The sequence below is a fragment of the Takifugu flavidus genome, chromosome 2 (assembly GCF_003711565.1).
Source record: "Takifugu flavidus isolate HTHZ2018 chromosome 2, ASM371156v2, whole genome shotgun sequence".
Lineage (NCBI taxonomy): Eukaryota > Metazoa > Chordata > Actinopteri > Tetraodontiformes > Tetraodontidae > Takifugu > Takifugu flavidus.
This window is the reverse complement of record NC_079521.1, coordinates 13228528-13247416: the sequence shown is the minus strand read 5'-3', so window position 1 is coordinate 13247416 and position 18889 is coordinate 13228528. Positions and strand designations below refer to the sequence as shown.

Sequence of the window (18889 nt, the reverse complement as noted above, 5' to 3'; positions counted from 1 at the left end):
AGATTTTCTCACTTTGTTATTAATTACAGACTACACAACCCCACTCTACCAACAACACACCACAAAATGAACAATACAAAACTAAATTTCTACCTTGTGGTTCTAGTGGTAGCACACGGTTAAATAACATCTAAGCTGTACCTGGTTTAGTCTCAGATTCAGATATAGTCTGAAGGGGCTTCTGAGCTGATTCTTCTGAACAATCCTTGCTAGGCTCAGCTTTTGCTTTCGTGATAAAAGGGGAGTGATACAACAAAATAAATTTTAAAGATGTTATTACATGTACATGCACTGCACACACAGACCTGCTGAGTCTCTAGCACTCCCAAGCTTTCTCACGTGCGTTCAGTTATCATGCACGGCAATCCTGCACATCAGCACTGCAAACTGCAATCCACCAGCCCGGCTACTCACTGCTAGCCTTAGGTGCTGGAGCGTCTCCCTTTGAAAAGGGAGGGGGGGGTCGTTTGGGAGGCTGAGTAACAGAGAGGATGGGAGTGGGGTTGGGGTTGAGGCTGCTCTGTTCAGGTCTTCCTGTCTCCTGAGACTCTTCTGGCCTAGATGCCTCAAAATCAGCTGGTACTGGGTACACAGGTCAGAGGGCACACTCACACAAAACACTGGAACATCCATGGTGAGCCCATCTTGAACTTACACGGTTGCCTTTTTAAATGAATTAAAAGTCTAATAATATTATAAAATGTATATTGATGGAATTGAGGCCCAAGATTGCGAGGGTGAAGAGGTGAGTACAAGAGGGCAGCAAACACAAAAATGTCGAGTAATTCTTATAACAACGGTTAATTTACCTGGTGGAAGCTCAGGCCTCTTTGGCTTAATAATGACTTTGGCCCCTCCCCCAAAAACAGCAGCCCACATGCGGTTGTTGAGAGGATGTGCTGCCAGGCGGAAGAGTTCGTTGCTACTATGAGTGCCCAGACCATGAATGAGCAATGAGAGATAAACAGCCACGACAGCTTCGCACAGAAGCACGCTGAGCCTCGGCTGGTCCTCCTCTCTGGCAGAAGTCAACAAAGAGATCAGCGACGTCACACCTGCAGGCAGAGACAGTGAAGCAAGAGATTAGCCTTCACTATCCGAGATGCCGTCTCACGCACCAAAAACTGCACGTTTCTGAGACGTCCCGATGGCGTGATCAGTCTGTCTCTCCATTTCCTTGCCAGAGGCCATGAGGATCCTATTATAGAACACCATCTGTCTCTGCCTAAATACAAACCACTTGCATTGCTCTGCCTATTCCCGAGCTTTTCATATGGAGTTCAATCATGCTTTTGATCCTCATGCGTCACTTCCTATGCATTGTGAAACACAATCTGCCCTGAGATCGGTTTAAGAATTTCAATTATTTAATGAATAGCATGTCAGAACTGTAATTTGACGCCAAGTAACTTCCATCCAACCCCGAAAAGATGAGTAGATGGATGAAACTGGGTTTGTGCTACCTGGCCATTGTGCAGGAGCAGAATTAGGAGTTATGTGCTCCTCGATGCTTTCTGTGCGTAGTCGCTTTCTCTCACTGAGCAGCAGGCCCTGGTACACCATCCCTGTAAACTGGTTTGCCTCTGTCTGGCTGCTGCAAAGACAAAAACCAAAAAAAACACTAGTCACAACAAGAAATAAGTTTGATGTTTAACAGCTCATGAGCTGAAGGTGATTCCTCTTTTTGAGACACGGCATTGTTAGAAAAGTACTCAACACAGTACAGTCTAGTACCAGAACATTAAAGCAACCAAAACCAGTTACCTGTAACTATGGCTGTCACACAACGCTTGATAAATGCAGGCAGACAGTGATGCTGCCAATGTGTGCAGAGCATTAACCTACAAGCAAAGGAAAATTTTCACTTAACATAGGAGTGTCAGGAAAAACTGTGGGCACTAGTCTGTAGTATTATCGGACTCTAACCTGATCGTCCATGAAGTCAGGATGTGGTGGGGCCTCCATCACAGTGATGGTGTGGAGGATGTCACGGATGTGGTTGCTGAGATGAAGAACGGGATTAGCTATGACGGTCTTCGTAGGGGCAATGCAAGCAGACAACAGAGGCAGTGTAGTGGGAAGAGGCAGAGGAGACTGCAGCTGCTTGACCGTAAGCTCCTTCAGAGTGAGACAACAACATCTTTAGCTTCTGCAAGAAGAGTTTTGTTTAATCCAGGAGAAGCATTTAACATACGTACCTGCTGACTCTCCTGCAGCAGGAACAGGAGCTCCATGCGGACAGAGGTGACCCCTCCACCCTTGGCTCCATGAAGGCTACAGTAGGACAGAAACACCCTCAGCAGGGCTTGGTTCTTCCTCAACCAGGCCTTGCGCCGTTCAAAGTGCTGCTGCTTGGCCTGCAGGCGCCGACGCTCCAGCTGGTGCCGCTCTAAGGTGTCAACATCTAAATTCTCCAGGGCATCATCCGATATGTCTACCGATGTCGTACGCTCTCCAAAACGCTCAAATCCTGAATCCTCTTCCTTTCCCTCCACCTTTTTTGAAAAACAGTTATTGTTCAAATACAAATTAGCCAAAAAAGAAACAAAGCTGCATATTCTTTATGTATACGTAGAGAAAATATTCAAGTTTACTTTGTAATTGCAGATGTTATGCATGGCAGCAATCTCTTTTTCCAGCCAACTGTAAAGCTGAAATCGGAGTTTCCCTCCATCCACCTCAAAGCCTGTGGCCAGCGTGCGCAGCTCCGTCATTAGGATTTTCAGACAAGCACGGAACTTCAGCTGCTCTGCAATCACGTCAACCTCTGACTCGCCCTGTAGAAACATGAGAATTTGAGAACTATTCTTCACAGAGTCTCATCTCCAGACATATTTTATTCTCACCTGTGAGTTTTCCCTCTGCAGTTTGGTTCCACCACGCTCTGAGCCTCCATCATTAGTCTCTGGTTTCTTCATAGTGAGACCATCATCATCATCCTCATCCTCATCCTCAACATCGTCATCCTTATCATTGCCCCAGTCTAGTTTCAGCTCATCATCTTCTGCTTTGGTTACAGGGCGGCTCCAGTCAAACCCAGCCCCACTGTCATTTCCTCCCCAGGAAGGGGCAGAAACTGCTGAGGAGCCCCAGTCGACACCTCCCTGGGTGCCGTTTTCCAGAGGTTTGCCTGAGTTCAAGTTGGTTTTTGATGATGCTTTGCTCATGGATGAGGAGCTACATTTTTTGGTTATCTTGGGAATTTTGGAAAGCACTTCCAAAGCCAGAACTGGGCAGCCCACCTAGAGGGACAGGGAGACTTTTTAACCTATTGATCTAACGCTCATTTTGTTCTCAGATAAAAGGTCCCAACAATTGAAATGAACTCGAAAGAACCATATTGCTGACATGCTCACCTTAAAGTGTGCATTAGCAGTGGTGAAGAACAGTTTGCGCTCTATAAGGTTGATCTCATCTGCACTGCTCTTCTCAGCAGTGAGGCCTACAGTTGTTGCTGTGCCATCTGGATTTGCAAAGTGACGACGGATGATTAAAGGATGAGTCCTCAGGTAGTTATAGAAGCTAAACACCACAGGGTTGCAAGATTTCACCATCACATCTAAAAAGAGGAGGAAGAAAAGAGAGAAGTGGGGGGGTAAATATGGCTCAAAACCCACAAATGTACATTATCTGAAATACTGTGTCTTCAACTTGCTCACCAGGATTCTCGTCATCCTCTTTAGGAATCCTCTCCAACAGTGTGTCCAGGGCTCGGGTGTAATCCTTTGTGATCCAGTAGGCTATGCTGCGGAGGAATGGGTCGGGGTGCAATCTGGAGCAGTGGTAGCCGCTTCCATCTCTGTTACAGCCCAAGACCTTCTCATTGAGGAGGCCTTGGCAGGTTGATGAATTCTCAAAATCGGCCTCGTACAGCCGTGCGACTATCATGGCAAGCTGGAGATCCTCCATCTTCTCCATCAATACCTACTCAACCCAGAAAACAAAGAAATGGTAAGTAAGCACTAAAGTCAAATAATTTTAATACATAAACAGAAGTGAAGCACAAACATCAATGTTTTTGTGGCCTGTATATTTTGACTGAATCTTATAAATGTGAGCCAAAGAAAGCAAGTGAGAATCATATGAAACGTCTTGCGATAGAAAGGCTGCACAATGCCGACTCTCCTTGACAGCCGATATGCACAACAAGCATTGCACTGAATTGACTTCAATGAAGATACACCTTTAAAAACAGTTCCCATAAATGCAAAGTCTAAGGAAATTTAAATAAAGATCTGGTGGAGGCCAAACATTTCTAATTTAGGTGTGTGTTGCCGAGGGTAAAGCAGTTTGTTTTCGACACCTCAATAGCATCTTTGAGTGATCCGGCCAACAGGAAGAAAGCAGCAGATTGTTCAAAACGCTGTTTTCCCAGCAGGGAAAAGGCGTTTTTCAAAGCTGCCTTCCTCCATCGGTCTTCGCTGAAGTTGTTTTTAAAGAACTGCGTCATCTTCTCATCATGCTGCGACCTAAAAGATCAGAAATTCACATGTTATTATAAAACTCAGATGAGGTTATTCACTGAAATTAGACATTGCTTTTAAAATAATGAAGCGGTCAGTCACACCATGCTACCTGAAAAGCCCCCACAGGACAGCTTTCTTCTTCATGGCCAAGTAGAACAACGCAGCATCCAAGGGGTCGTTGTGTCTCTGGAAAGCAGCTTTACCCAACTGGTGACAGATGAACACAAACAGTCATTTGAAAAATATATTTACTAGATGTAATATCAAATTAACTTAAAGCAAAAAAAAAAAAGTTGTGCACAAAGCTCCTTCCAAAAGATAAATACCTTCCACCGATCTAATCAATACATTAAAAGTTAATTAAAAAAAACAAACATTTTATGACACTTGACCTGTTGAGCCAGTATTAAAGGAATGTTGTAAATAGTCTGTTATTCATTATTCGGATGGATACCTTCTCCACCATTTTCCGCAGTGTGTTGATGTTGCGTATCCACCAGCCCACGCCGACGGCTCTGAGCTCTGACCACTGTGGATCACCTCTCTGCATGGCTGGGATCATGTTTAACAGCTCCTCCTCTGCCTCTGAATGGAAGGCCCATGCAAAATGGCATGTCGATAGGCCTGTCATACAGGAGGGGGCAAGACAGGATAGTGTTTGAGGCACCTACTGTGAATAACAGCACGGGATAAATAAAGGAAGGCGTATTTACCCTGGTGGAGCAGCTGCATGCGGTACAAGGGGGGCAGAGATGTGAGCAGGCAGGTATGAAGGCGCATGGCCAGCAGGTACCTCAACCCACACTCATCAAGAGCCTCTGCACCTACATGAAATAAGGTGGTGCAATGTTGTCACTCTTATTCCAGCAACAATTTTATCACAAAATGGAGGCCAGGGACAACATTTACTGTGTATCATTTGTGTTCATGATGCTGCAGCAGATTGTGTCTAATGTCCCTGAACTTGAACCTTCTTACCCTCGCTGTGCTTACTTAGTCCTGGAACAACCTGCTAATGTCTTGTTCCCAAAGACTAAATAAATAAGATGGAAAATTAGACATAAAAGCCAAAGATAATGGAAAAAGTTATTTCAGTTCATTACAATTTGATTTGTGGAGCTGAGCTATATCAAGGAAAACACAATCGTGAAGAAAAATGACGCTCAACTTTCATGTCTTAAAAACCTTTTCTCTAACCAACAATAGCAGTTACTGGATTAGTACACAATAAAATGGGCCAATGTGCCAAAGCACTGTTCAAGTTTTTTCTGCAGGTGTCATCATATCCTCAATAGCTATGATCATTACTGTTCCTTTAGCTGACTACAACACATTTTTGCCTTTTAATGTTAGACAAGGAAAGGTGAATGGTAATTACATGGATTTATTCATTTGTGGAGACAAGGCACAACATTAACTTTCTATTTTGAATACGTCTCTCATTCTCTTGTATACTGTAATGGTGATAATAATAATGCATTAGCACGATCTTAAATTGGACAAAAGGACAGCTGAAGACGCTATATGTTTCTTGACTCTGCATATGAAAGGACATATACAAGACACGGTTCTGCACAGATATTGACTTTGCTCTGATGTTTCGGCAGATCATCATCATGATAACAGACCCATACAAATGTTTATCTTACCTGTGTACTGCTGATCCGTGGAGCTGGGGACCTCAGCGCTGGTGGTAGCCACAGTATCAGCTAAGGCCACCAAGAACATCTGCTCTAATCTGGTCAGGCCTGGTAAACTGGAGTGCATGAGGTGACTAGATAATACCTGCACACAAAAGGAAAGAGTGTCAAAAAGAACAAGAATAATCTAGTATTAATATGTTAGTACCTGTATCTTTGATTAGTATTTCTCCAAAAACATTCACACTACTATTACACCCATCATGTCACAAACTTTTGAATTTATTTAGGACATGGGCTTAGATAGGTTTATTAATACCTGAGCGTGCTCTGGTCCAAAATAGGTTGGTCCATATTGAGAGAGGTTGATAACTCTAGACTTTTTCTCAGGTTTGTCAGAGGCAAAGTTCACAAAGTCATCTGTGGTCACTGTTTGGACCTGTAACACAGGACATTGTTAGAAAATATGAGTGGACTATGCTTTAGTGAAGAAAAATAATAATCTATTGACCAACCTGGAAGAGGTCAGAATACTGGTCTTCCGTAGACTTCTGTGATCCATCACCATCTACCACCTTTGCTCCTTTACCCGCCTCTTCTCCCACCTTGTACGAGGTGTCCAAGTCCGCAAGCATGAGAGAATAGAGTGGTAAGGGAGGTATGGAGTTGATTTCTGTGTAGTCCCTGCCTCCATCACGACCGGCCACAATGGTGTCCTTTGCAGTGCTGCCAGTCACACTGATTGTCCTGGACAGGTGTCTTCTTGCTCCACCCTCACCTGCCTCCACATCCCTCACCACAGCAACTTCACCAGCAATGCATTTCACCAGGTGAGCAAGGATAGCCTGGTACAAAAGAACGTTCGGTTACAAGCATATATGAGCATGTTTGTCCCTACAGCAAATAAATGAAAGTCTGATACCTCTTTTTACACATTAATTCAAATTATATGTAAAATATCAGTGCAATAAGCATTAGCAAAGTAATTGATTCAGTCAGAACCTAACCTGAAAAGCATTTTTCCCCCCAAGCTAGACCTTTTTAATATGTTTCACTCTAAAAAATTATTATGTTTATTTTGGGTCTTATAAACATGACAGCTTTGAATCAGAAAGGGGAAGAATCACCTTAGCTCGGCGAACCTTGCCCAGGTCCATGAGTTCCAGTAGCTGGGTGGGATGGTACTGGGGTAGAGTGGGCGACAGCGAGTGAGCTGCCTCAAACAGTCCTCCTTCCTGAAGGCCCGTAGGGGCACGCAGAGCCTCGTCCACCACTGTATTTCCCTCAAACACACTCTTGGACCTGGCTCTCCCCTCAAACACTGAGGAAGAACCTGTGGTTTGACCTCCAGCATTGTCTACAGACAAGTTATCCTCCTCTCCAACACCAGGCTTCTTGTCCTGGTACCACTGGGCATATACATGCATTTCACAGTCCATGCCCACCACCAGGATGCCGTCTCTCACCCAGGACAAGGATACAGGTAAAGAGGGTGTGCCGTCCACAGAGGACAGAAGGTCGATGGATCGGAGGAGGATCCAGCGTGACCGGATACCCTGCTTAATGCTGCCACCTAAAGGAAGAGTGATGACTGCCACCCCTTCCTTGCTGCTAGTCTGCTCATTGACCATGCCAGAGATACGGCCATACATAAGAATGTTGGATCCAACTCCTACAGTGAGGATGTGAGATCCATCCTCCTTTGACAGCCAGTCTAGGTGGACGTAGTGTTTAATGTTGGGGGAACTATGGTCTCTGCTCATGTACAGGTCAGACCTGTAATTGAAAAATAATTACATTAAATTAAATACACTTCTGCCTGAATGCAGAATTTTGATACAAATGACCTCCTGACCTGCTGTAAACGAAGAGGTTGGAGTCCACGCTGACTCTTGGATCTAAGGTGGATGAAGGCCTGGTGAAGTCATCAAGGTGGAGGGTTTGCTCTAAAACCCATTCAGAGCCCCCAGTAGACTCACACTCATAGATGGACACATGCATGGAGAAGTCCTCCGCAGAACCATGCAGCTAGAGACCATGTTACAGTTTAACAAGCAGCAATTACCTGGTGCAATAACAGTCTAGCTTCATGACTCCATCTAAATCACTCCATGATCCATAATGCTTCAGTGCTTAGGTGAGCTACTTTAACATCATTCTCTATTATACATGATCATTTATTTGTACCTGATTTTGGTAACTATATAACCCGTTTAATTATTGTTTGCAATTTCAGTGACATTAAAGCCATCTTCCCTCTCAAAAATCAATTTAAAACCATTTGTTTGTCCAGTACGTCACAAGGAGAGGGTTTGAATTTCTTACCTGTCCTTGTGGTGGCTTTTTAAAAGCCACAGCTAGTCTGCCAGTGTAAGAGCAGGACACAGCAACAGGTCGTCCAGACACACTGACTGCACTGTTGTTGTCTTCCTCTTCGTTCATTAGAGCCCAGGGCTCCCAGCGGTACACTCGGTTGTCTTGCTCATCTTCGCTGTATCCTTCATCGCTCTCCACAGCACAGTGCCAGAACCGCACGCGAGAGTCGGAGCAGGTGGTAACAATCAGGTAGGGAGCGAGGCACACAGGGTAGATGGAGGAGGAACTCAGATGGCCTAACAGACAGAAAATACAGAATTAGAAACATTCAAGTGTTGCAGTTTCCCCATTTAAAGCACGTTCCCAATAATAGGAAAATAAACAACATGTATTTCTTGTGGCAGCAATATGAGGAAATAACAGTGCATTCAAACCTGCAGAAGGGGTGGCTCTGGTAACCTCTACCCCATGGGGCAGGTCAAGACGTTTGCTGTACACCAGTTTGGAGCTCAGGATGAGTTTGCTTGCTGACTGTAAATTGGCTGTTGAGGCCGACCGTGGCAAAGGTCTAATAGGAGAAGTCTCTGGAGATGAGTCAGCATTCACTACTTGGTACGGAACCATTAGCTGGCTTTGGAAGCTGTAATCTGGGCTTTGCTCATCTGGACACAAAGCACATGACACAGTTGGGCAGTGTCAGGGAGGCAGATAAAAAAGCTTGCCTATGTAAAATACAGGAAGTCACCATTACCAACACAGGCCTGCACCGACTTCAGGTGCAGGTGCCACATCTGCAGGACAGAGTTTCTGTTCAGATCCTTTTCTATCACCACCAGGAAGAACTTCTCAGAGAAGGGGGCAGGTTGGTAATCTGGATATAATTACATTTTATTATTGTTTTCTGCTGGGGATGCTGACTGAACAGAGCTTTATGTTGTGCACCACACCTTCACCAGATGGAAAGGCTGGCATGTGGACCTCTTCTTCCTGGGGTTTGTAACCTAGAATGAAGTCCTCTTGGAACACATGCAGCAGCTGAGTATTGGTGCCACACTGAGTGGCGGGAAAGTAAAAAGTCAGAGGTTACACTCTGTCAAAAGTTTCCACAATTTCATGAAGGCTTTGTACCACTGATTCGAGGTGGGTGGGAAAAACACAAAGTACTAACCTGGTTCGTGATGACATCCAACTCTATGATACATCCAGGTCTAGCAGTGGATTGCTGGCTGACAATGTTGAACACTTCTCCCACTAGTTTCTAAACGGAAACACAAATGGGCAGGAGAGTCACACCCGCAGACTTTATGTCTTGCTTTACTGAGTGTGTAGCAGTGTTCACTCACAGATGTTTCAGGATCTGAAAGTTCATCTAGTAGTTTTCTGGCATCCACCACAGCTTGATAGAGACGGAGGTTTTTACCATCCGATGCCACAAAGCATGCACTGGCACTGTTACAGTAAGTTCCTGAGGAATAGAGTCCATTGGAAAAGTTATTTGTTTTGAAGGAGTTTCTTTGACCTAATTTCACAGAGGTAAATCAAATATAAATAAAAACATAGAATGAGGAGACAATATAAAAAGTATGTTTTGTGCAAATTAAACAAAGAATGTCACAACAAACAAGGCTCCTTTTTTGAGAATAGGCTTCTCTTGCAGGAAGTGGAGAAAGAAAATGGATCTAATGAGCTGAAAATGTGTCATCTGGCTTTTGTAAGCAGCACTTGAGTCCTACTTAACACCACTTAACACTAAGACAAGTTTAGAGGAAGTTTACCAAGTACAGAGCTGGGAATAAGTGTCGGTAGCCAAGCAACATTGCTGAAAGCAGAGGTGTGAAGGGAGTTGATACGAGCCAGTTCAGACACTCCTCCAGTGCAGGATAGAGGCCCAATGTGATCCACTCTCCACAAGATCAGCTCACTGTAGATGGCATTTGGGTCATGGAATGTCCTTGTAGCTGCATTACGAAGCTGCTTCCTGCTAATTAAAATGAAAAACATTCCAAACACTATCAGACATTCAGTCACTTGAGGAGTCGACAGCAACTATGCTTTTTCAATACTGTTGATTTTGTCTGTTCTGTTTTATCCTCATCATTCACTCATTTATTTCCTTCCACCTGCATTTCTATACCTGGGAAGTCCTTTCGGAAGGGGGAAGGTAGGTGGCTGCTCTCCTTCCAGGCTGCCAGGAGCTGAGGGAGGGGTGAGAAGAGCGTTGTGGTGTGAGGAGGTCAGCAGCAGGGGCAGCACCGTGTGGCAGGCTTGGTCGTTCAAATGAAAACGGTGTCCACAGTAACGAAACTTGTGTGACACGGTTAACACGTTTGAGAAAGCAGAACATTCAGCAAATGTCACTGCCCACTGCAGAAAAGGGGAATAAAATACTTGGATTAGTGTCTCCTACATCTGATCATCTCAGCCAATGAACACGATCCCTTATGATTGGATGTCATCAGGTGGCTAAATTTGCCGTCTTACCTGATTGAGAGATCCGTCAACATGTTTGGACACCATCATGACAGCTGGACTTATGCCAGGGTAGCATTTGGTAGAAGGGGTCAGCGCGAGTGACCCCAGACTGCCCAAAGCTGAAGCAGACTTAGAGATGCGCTGGATCATCCTCCCCTGTTCTCCGTGGCCAGGATTCCCGCCTTCGGTCAAAGTGCAGGCATACATTAAAATGTTTTTACTCAGCGAGTTGGCGTCGCCTGTAGGGAACGCCACTGGGATGCGAGTCGAAAAAGACACCTGTTGGAAGAGTTGGAGAAAGAGACGGGCATTTTAGGAGTGGTATACAAATTCAACAACGCAGGTTTACAAAAACAATCAACTGACCTGAACCTGTCTGAAGATACCCTGGTTAAATTCATCCAAGTACTTCACATGCCAGACAAGGAAGGATCCGTCTGTGGGATGGATGGTGAACAGCATGTCTGGGCTTTTGTTCCACTCAATGATGAGTGTTTCCATCTTCCGCTCCAAAAGCATAGAAGGCAAAGGCATGCTGGAGCTGGACCCAGGGGAGGATGCTTTAGTGCTTCCCTGCTCCCCAGGCTCCCCCTCCTCACCATGCTCAGAGGAGGCTTTGTCAGACATCTCATCCAGATCTAAAATTAGAAATAAATCATGATTCTTTAAGGTTATAATTCAGAATCTGAATGTCGTCTGTCGGTCCTACCAAAGTCAAACTTCATAGGTGATCCTTCAGGTTCCAGGGGATCCTCAGCAGTCTGTTCTAGCTGTTGCTCAGAGAACTTACGGAGTTGCAGCATAAAGAGATCCATTGAGGAAGTAAAGCTAAGATCTTTATTATTGAGCCAGTGAACCACAAAGCCGCCACCGCCACTACCATCATCTGGATTAAACACTGCAGAGTCAGCCAACACTGATGGGATATCTGACAAAGAAACAAGATATCAATTAGCCATAGTAAAAATAACACATGTAAGAGGATCGCCGCAGGAACCACTGTTATTGTTTAGCACAATCCAAATAATGTCTGGGCCAGTTTAAAGACATCTTTACCTGTATTGGGATTGATACTGGCAGAGATATGGAAGTGGCACAGGGCGTTTGCATGATGAGCAATGTGATGGTGCGTGTGTGCGTCCTGTGTGCCAAGCTGAGAGGGCAACAGCTCGCTATGTGCCACCAGAGCAGAGGACCGCCGACGACCTCGGCGCAGGTGTTTCAGGTGGTGAATCGACTAATTAAGCAAACAGACATGATTAGATAACCCATCTCGACAGTCCGGACATCTTAAGGGTTTTCTGATTCACTCTTTTTGGTGAATGCTGACTGATTATTTGTGTACCTCCAAAGCATGCTGGATCTTGTCTTTATTGCCTGCCAGCCCTGGCAGACAGGAACTAAAAGACTGTGTGTTCTCAGAGATCTGTCCACCAAGCAGGCTGTCTTCTGGCAGCAGAGTCTCAGACCACAGCCTACACACGCCATCTTCACAGGACGTCAGCAGCACGTTGCACACTGAACCCCTAGAACACGAAAGAGAATGTAAACACTTTAAATGACAATACTTTGTGGGACAGCAGCCTAAAATATAATTCCTCATTGCCCATACATTTAATACAAATACATTACTTAATGATGTTTTATAAAAACAGTCTTCAATGCCGAGACCCTGAATCAATAGCAGACAAATTGATGCAATTTACTGAATGTCATCCCTACAGGCACATTTGAACTGAAAGGCCCATTAACAAAATTATATTAGCTTATTAAATGTTCAATATGAACTAAGTTAATTTCTAACACAAAGGCAATAAGAAAAATATTATGTACTGAATGAGATCCTCTTTTAACCATTAGAAAGTTGATTAGGACTAAGTTTGCTTCTTACTTGGGCATGTACTTGCTGGTCTTCCTCCATGACATACCAGTGAGCGAGCGAGGGTGGGCCAGGTAAACAAAGGAGAAGTGAACTGGAGGAGGCTTTTTATCTGCATTATCCTGGACCACCACTGCTGAACGCCAGCCCGTGGTTGGATACCACACTTTAAGTAAACAGTCATCCTGCACGTGCAAAAGCAAAGACGATATTAGAACCAACCTTACATTCGAATGTTAGCACAGGCGCCATTAGAAACCTATTTCATTGCATTGAATACCTTTCCAACTGTTGCAAAGTACTCGCCATCAGGAGACCACTTGGCAATGTGCACAGATGCAGCAGTTCTGAGAAACAGCAGCAAGAAAAAAAAAAAAAGTTTTTTTATTCTCTTTTAAAACACCTGACGGTTCGTGTCATGTCACTCTGTTTTTACTTTGCATTGACATTTTGAAATTTCAGATGCTAACTTCCTCTAGTTGCTTTACCAGACGGGTGTGTGCTTGTGCGTCAGGACATAACAAGTTTAATTCTTTTCTATCATGACACAGCAGAAAACACATGAAAAGAGGAAGAAAGACAGTCACACCGCATCTACTATTCACACACAAAAGCAAAAACAAAAGTGACAAACTAACGTCTCTGACAAACAGAAAATGGAGAGGAGGGAAACACTAGCCATCTTAATAACAAATCTACATTAAGAATCTTTACAGGCTGTAAATTACAGCGGTTCAATGGTAGTTTACGCAGTATTATGATTGGAGTGCGACATACTTGCACTGCCAAATGCAGTTCCAATCATTGAGGACAGGGTGGGGCCTGTCCTCAGTCAGCTGCCCATCCTCCTCCTCTATCAGGGCATCTGTCGGCGGTGGAGCCCACAGCTGAAGCCGCTCTGTTGCTGCTAGGATACGGTTCCCTGTGGACAGAAAAGCACGTCACACACCTCCCCGCACAGAAAAAGAACGGCATATCCAGAGCCAAATGAAAATCAACTTTAAATAATACACGCGCTGTTACAGACACGGGGGGCAGAATACAAGCTGGGCACTGGATTAATCTCGTGGGAAGGCTAGTGAAACACAAAAGGCATTAGCGTACCTTGCGGGTCCCAGGCCAGGTTGTATGTGATGGCATCGAGGAAGAACTGTCCTGTCTTTTGCCACTGATAGTTAAGTTGCTGTTAGTGACAGGAGTGACACACCATGCAATGTTATTAGCATACCACTATGATTAATGTGACAAAATAGCAACTCATACGCTGATGAATGCACTGCTATTCATGCTTGCCTTGTGCCGTTTGTTTGGGTTGATAGTCAGAGGTTCAAAGATGCAGACCGTGTTTCCGTAGGATGCAGCGATCTAAAAATAAAAAAAAATTGTGTTCATCATCCCATTACTCACCCCCATTAGTGCTACTACACACCAGCACCCAGAAGAGAGAGGGGAGAGGAGATGGCGAAATGTGGACCGCGCAAGGCAAAAGCCAGCGCGTCAGGACCTCTGTCTGCTCCATTTAAACGACAATGTCGCCTGACTTTGGGAGCGTGGGCCGTGATGTGTGGTCGACACTTACCCTGCCGAGCTGGTGGGAACACTCCACACAGCCCACTTGGATGTTTCCATTCTGAGCTCCTGGGATAATCTGTACACAGTCAAAGTCACTGGCCAAGATCACCACATCGCAGCCGGAACCGTAGGCCTGGGAGAAAGATGAGGGGAGAAAGCCAATTAGACCAACTCATGAATGTAAGCACAACATACCGACCATCCACATGATGGACCACTACAGCGTCATCCCCGTGAAACTGCATACATATGCAACCTTATGTCAAATAAATCTAAATAACTAAAAGAAGGCCACAAAGCACTCAGTAGCACCAGCAGTAATAATTCATTAGCAATGTGAGACGCTGCAACAGAAATAGCGCAGCATGGTTACGCGTTCAAACCATGACTGCGTCGATGTGATCGACAGCCTTTAACTGTACACGAGTACAGCAAAATTCCAAGTCAATAAACATAAACAATACGCCCAGACATTCTGGTAAAAGTTAATACAAAAACCGAATGACCCAAACAATAAAACTCACAAACACGCTGAAACATGAAAACGTGACTGCTACAGGGCCCCAGGGAGGGGTCACAACTCTCCGTTTGATTCAAGAGAACCAGGTGAACCTTTGTTTGGATGATCTAATATCTGATTGGTCGTCAAGCCCAAGCGAAACAATGGTGGTAGCTGGCTGACATGTGGAAAAAAAGGCAGCTATGCAGCTGCACCTGGTAGAGGAGCAAACCTGATCTAAAGGCAACAGCACAGTCACAATGACAACTCGTCTCCTTTATAATTCAGGAGAACTGGAGCAGAGACTGGGAAGCACTCTGCCACAGAGCGGGACAACATTCCACCCAGAGGTATTATATAAAATGGCAGTTGGGTAATTTACACGGTCATAGGACGATATAAGACGTCATTAGTGTGTAAATGAGACCTAGAAACCACACTGAAATGGAGCGCGCTGCGACTGCGGCGGTGTTTGCTGATGCACGTAACAGCTGGAATTAAAGGTGGTCACCGTCATGCATTGCCCAGGACTCCTGCGCCTCCTTCTCATTTTCACTCACACAGTAAAGAGAACTCATCTTGGTTTTACTCTCATCGTCAGCAGGTTCCTCTGGACCCGACTGAGACCTTGAGCCAGGCAGTAAAGCAAAAGTCCAGCTGCTTTAAACAGAATAATGCATCATCACGGCTTTGTTGTTTTAGACCGGCCTTGGGTTTGCCCTGCAGCTCTTTCGTCATCCCTGAAGTTGCACGTACGGTGCACAAACAGACGCATACAAGCTGCACAGACGATTGAGGGTGCGGAAAAAAAAAATCAGAGAAATATCGTCAATATTCGAATAGACACAATATTTAAAGGAAAAAAAATCAGTCGTTTGTATTTTTAAAGAGACGTTCAACCGTCATTATGGGCTAATTGACCTCCTGTGAACTGCACTTCACTTGAATAAGTACCATTAAGAGATTTGTGTGCACGTCTTCAAGCGTCGGGATGATTCATTTGCTTTTGACTGAAGCTGTACAGTTGGAAGAAATGAGTCTGATTCCAAATCCATTCGGAATTTATGCCATTCAATGCGGGAAGCTCCAGCGGTGAGGTGACTGTGGTTTAAAATTCTGCTGATATTAAACCTTCAGACCTGAATAAGGAGTGGATGTGGAGGATATGAGAGCAGATAAGAGGAAGAGAGAAACAGATCACGTCCTCGCGTTCCTCATTCCACTGGCCTAACATGATCATGTGAGCCTGTTCCAGCCTGTTCCATCTGTTATCAAGCGCACCATATTCATGCTTCTGCAGGCTGGCTGTCCTTAAAAACTGAAGGGTCTTCTTCTTTAGCAATGCTTATAGGACAGACCTGTACTTTGATCCTCAGCTTTGTAGTCATGCCATGCTGGCATTTTTCCCACAATAATGCAAATGCACTCCTAAAGCATTAAAAAAAGCCAGTGAATGTGGTTTTATAGCACTGGAAATACAAGACAACTAACTAGGTATAAATCAATAATCCATCTTGAAAATAATCATATTGATCCCTTGTGAAGACCTTCTGGCAAATAAGCTAATGCATAATAAATAGTGTCTAATCTTAGGGCAACACAATGTAGGAGAACATGAGAACTCGGTGGGTTAAGCACCTTCTCCGTGCCTTGAAGGCTCCACGTGCATTCTATTTTTAACTGATAATACATCTGCCGCTCCATCAGCCCCCCCACGGCAGGTACACGCACAACTACAGGTAGAAAATTGTCACTGAAATTGTCAACGTCCGTGAGGAAACGTTCGTCACACAAAAATCCGGCCCCAAACTACCTTTCCTGTTCAGATCCAGAATTCCAGCCTGTGTTTTGAGTTGAACTGTGAATCACTGCAATGAAACAAAGAGCACTGTTCTATGTGCTACAATCCTCTGAATTGCCCAAATAATTGTAGCTTTAATGCTGAAAACTCAAAACCGTGAGAGTGCCGACCTGTTGCAACGGAGCCACCAAACGTCTGCATGGCCACCTTGATGAATAAGATGAGACCAAGTGCAGGAAAACGCTGTAGTAATCATGGCGAAAGTCTGCCAGCGTCAAACCAAACTCGCTTGCGCTCTGCTAGATGCAGATGTGTGTGTATATGTTGTGTCGTGCTCTAGCCTCGGAGCCCTTGGAGTCAGTGTGAGCGTAACTGTATCAGACATACAGTCTAGCGTTCCTCAAATATCCTCTGGGTCACACAGAGAAAACACCAGGCATGGACGTCGGGACCCTGTGGCGACGTGGACAGTTTGAGCCTCCCAACCAGCTCTGTCCTATGTTGCTAAGCAGATGTGACCCTTGGTACTAAGCTGGCCTGTTTACGCTCAAATATCCTCTATCTGGGGTCAGAAAGGGGGAAAGGGTATTCCTGTTCATACGCGGGGTGGTGAATATTTGCATTTCACTGCAAAATGCTCAGAAAATTACAAAGGGGTGGGAGAGAAGGGTGTCTGCTCTCAACTATGCAGCAGCAAGAACGGATCGAGCCAGGAGCAGAAGCCATTACGCCATCGCCATCCTTTCAAACGTGATCTTTACTGGGCCGTTGATGAAAATAATAATCTATTAAGATGGAAGACAGTAAACAAACCACTGGTTCCTCGGCCATCTTGCTTTCCTTCCTCAACAAGGCAGTTTGGATAAAGTCTAACCACCAAATCACACATATAGACATAAACGTGTTTGTGCATACAACAATATAAACGTAATATAACGGCTCGCTCCCAAAAGTACACATTTAACACATCAGACTGGGACACATAGAACACAACAACAACAAAAAAGGATGAGGAGCAAAACGAGGAGGCGAACTTTGCTCAAGGTTGATCTAAATGATGCCAGGTGAGCAGCGGCCAGGTGAGATCTAAACCAAACACATGTCGGCTGGCACCGCGCGCGCTTCACGAGCGTTTCCACGCGCAGCCATGTATCCATATAAGGCTCTCTACGTCATGGCTGGCGCAGCTGATGCTAGGATGACAGCGAGCTAACGATCCGTGAGGGGGATTTAACGCCAAATGGTAGCAAGCTTAGCTCTATCTGCAACAGGGCAAAAAACCAACAAAAAGCACCAATTTAAAAAAAAAACACAGCTTTTTTTTCGGTTCCTGAGGCAAAGCGTGATTTTGTGCAACCCCCTCTGCGTGGGTACCCGCGGTGTGCCACGCAAAATTTGATCGGCGCTTCCAACCATACGTTTGCCAATATTGTTGTGGCTGCGCAAAGGGATTCCCTTGCAGTAATTCTACCGAAACGGGGTGTAGCTAAAGGTCGTTTGAGCGGCTAACGACGGGGAAGGAATAAGTAACACGGCGGTAACCCGCAGCAATTACGTTACGCACGGCCATTTCCATACAGCAGCCTTATCTGCTTGAGGTTATTAGCATGCGAATGTGTGAGTGGCTGTCATTGTAAATGGAACAGGGGCTTGTGATAAGGCTGCTCCGAGGAGCCTCGACTCGCTGCCAATATCTCGGGTGCAGCAGGCAGGCTAACCGCGGCTTTGGCTCGTTAGCCAGCCCGCTTCCACACCGCGCAGCGTTAGCGGGCTAAATATCCAGCTAGCTAGTCCGCTGCTAGCTTCAATTGCTCCCATCTCCAGGAAAATATCAAAATAAATCCTCACCGTGAAAGGGATGTCATTCACGCTCCCCACCGAATAGCAGCAGTCTCCAGGGTTCACGGCTCCTGTCAGCACCTGGTGCAGATGCATTTTCTCTTTATTTGAGCAGCAGATGGGATTTTTTTAATTATTAACAACGAGTCCACCCTGTCGGTTTCTCCGTCTAGCAGCGACTGGGAATTCCATTAGTAATGTAAACGCCGTCCTCGGCCGAGCAGTGTCGTCTTCCCGCACCGGCGGCGGGGCTGTGGGGCGCTGGTGTCCGGCCCGTATGAATGTAATCTCACCTGGCCGTGTCATCTATTTAAACGTTGGGAAGAAGCGCCGCGTCGCCCTGCGCTGTCAACACCATCCCCACGATTAATCGTGAGAGCAGAGGCGGACGCTGGGATCTCTGCA

At 45.2% G+C, this 18889-nt stretch overlaps 1 protein-coding gene across 2 annotated transcripts in view; it reads right to left on the bottom strand.

Moving 5' to 3' along the window:
* dmxl2 (Dmx-like 2) overlaps positions 1–18889 on the bottom strand; it is a 27779-nt gene extending 8890 nt beyond the window's left edge. The window contains exons 1-38 of one of the 2 annotated variants that reach the window (XM_057013532.1): positions 18494–18889; positions 14353–14478; positions 14067–14138; positions 13878–13956; positions 13551–13695; positions 13054–13120; positions 12786–12958; positions 12240–12420; positions 11951–12131; positions 11604–11822; positions 11261–11532; positions 10904–11173; positions 10557–10786; positions 10198–10403; positions 9766–9887; positions 9591–9680; positions 9370–9475; positions 9174–9293; positions 8857–9084; positions 8432–8718; positions 7962–8134; positions 7234–7882; positions 6622–6951; positions 6426–6545; positions 6116–6251; positions 5180–5290; positions 4921–5090; positions 4576–4673; positions 4304–4469; positions 3660–3924; positions 3357–3559; positions 2847–3242; positions 2595–2777; positions 2199–2495; positions 1927–2118; positions 1765–1841; positions 1464–1594; positions 810–1055 (exon numbers count right to left, since the gene is read on the bottom strand). In XM_057013532.1, the coding sequence (XP_056869512.1) occupies positions 810–1055; positions 1464–1594; positions 1765–1841; positions 1927–2118; positions 2199–2495; positions 2595–2777; positions 2847–3242; positions 3357–3559; positions 3660–3924; positions 4304–4469; positions 4576–4673; positions 4921–5090; positions 5180–5290; positions 6116–6251; positions 6426–6545; positions 6622–6951; positions 7234–7882; positions 7962–8134; positions 8432–8718; positions 8857–9084; positions 9174–9293; positions 9370–9475; positions 9591–9680; positions 9766–9887; positions 10198–10403; positions 10557–10786; positions 10904–11173; positions 11261–11532; positions 11604–11822; positions 11951–12131; positions 12240–12420; positions 12786–12958; positions 13054–13120; positions 13551–13695; positions 13878–13956; positions 14067–14138; positions 14353–14478; positions 18494–18580 (7204 nt within the window). In that variant the 5' untranslated portion in view covers positions 18581–18889. The remainder of the gene's footprint in view (positions 1–809; positions 1056–1463; positions 1595–1764; positions 1842–1926; positions 2119–2198; positions 2496–2594; positions 2778–2846; positions 3243–3356; positions 3560–3659; positions 3925–4303; positions 4470–4575; positions 4674–4920; positions 5091–5179; positions 5291–6115; positions 6252–6425; positions 6546–6621; positions 6952–7233; positions 7883–7961; positions 8135–8431; positions 8719–8856; positions 9085–9173; positions 9294–9369; positions 9476–9590; positions 9681–9765; positions 9888–10197; positions 10404–10556; positions 10787–10903; positions 11174–11260; positions 11533–11603; positions 11823–11950; positions 12132–12239; positions 12421–12785; positions 12959–13053; positions 13121–13550; positions 13696–13877; positions 13957–14066; positions 14139–14352; positions 14479–18493) is intronic. The other variant, XM_057013544.1, reaches the window with a different exon arrangement.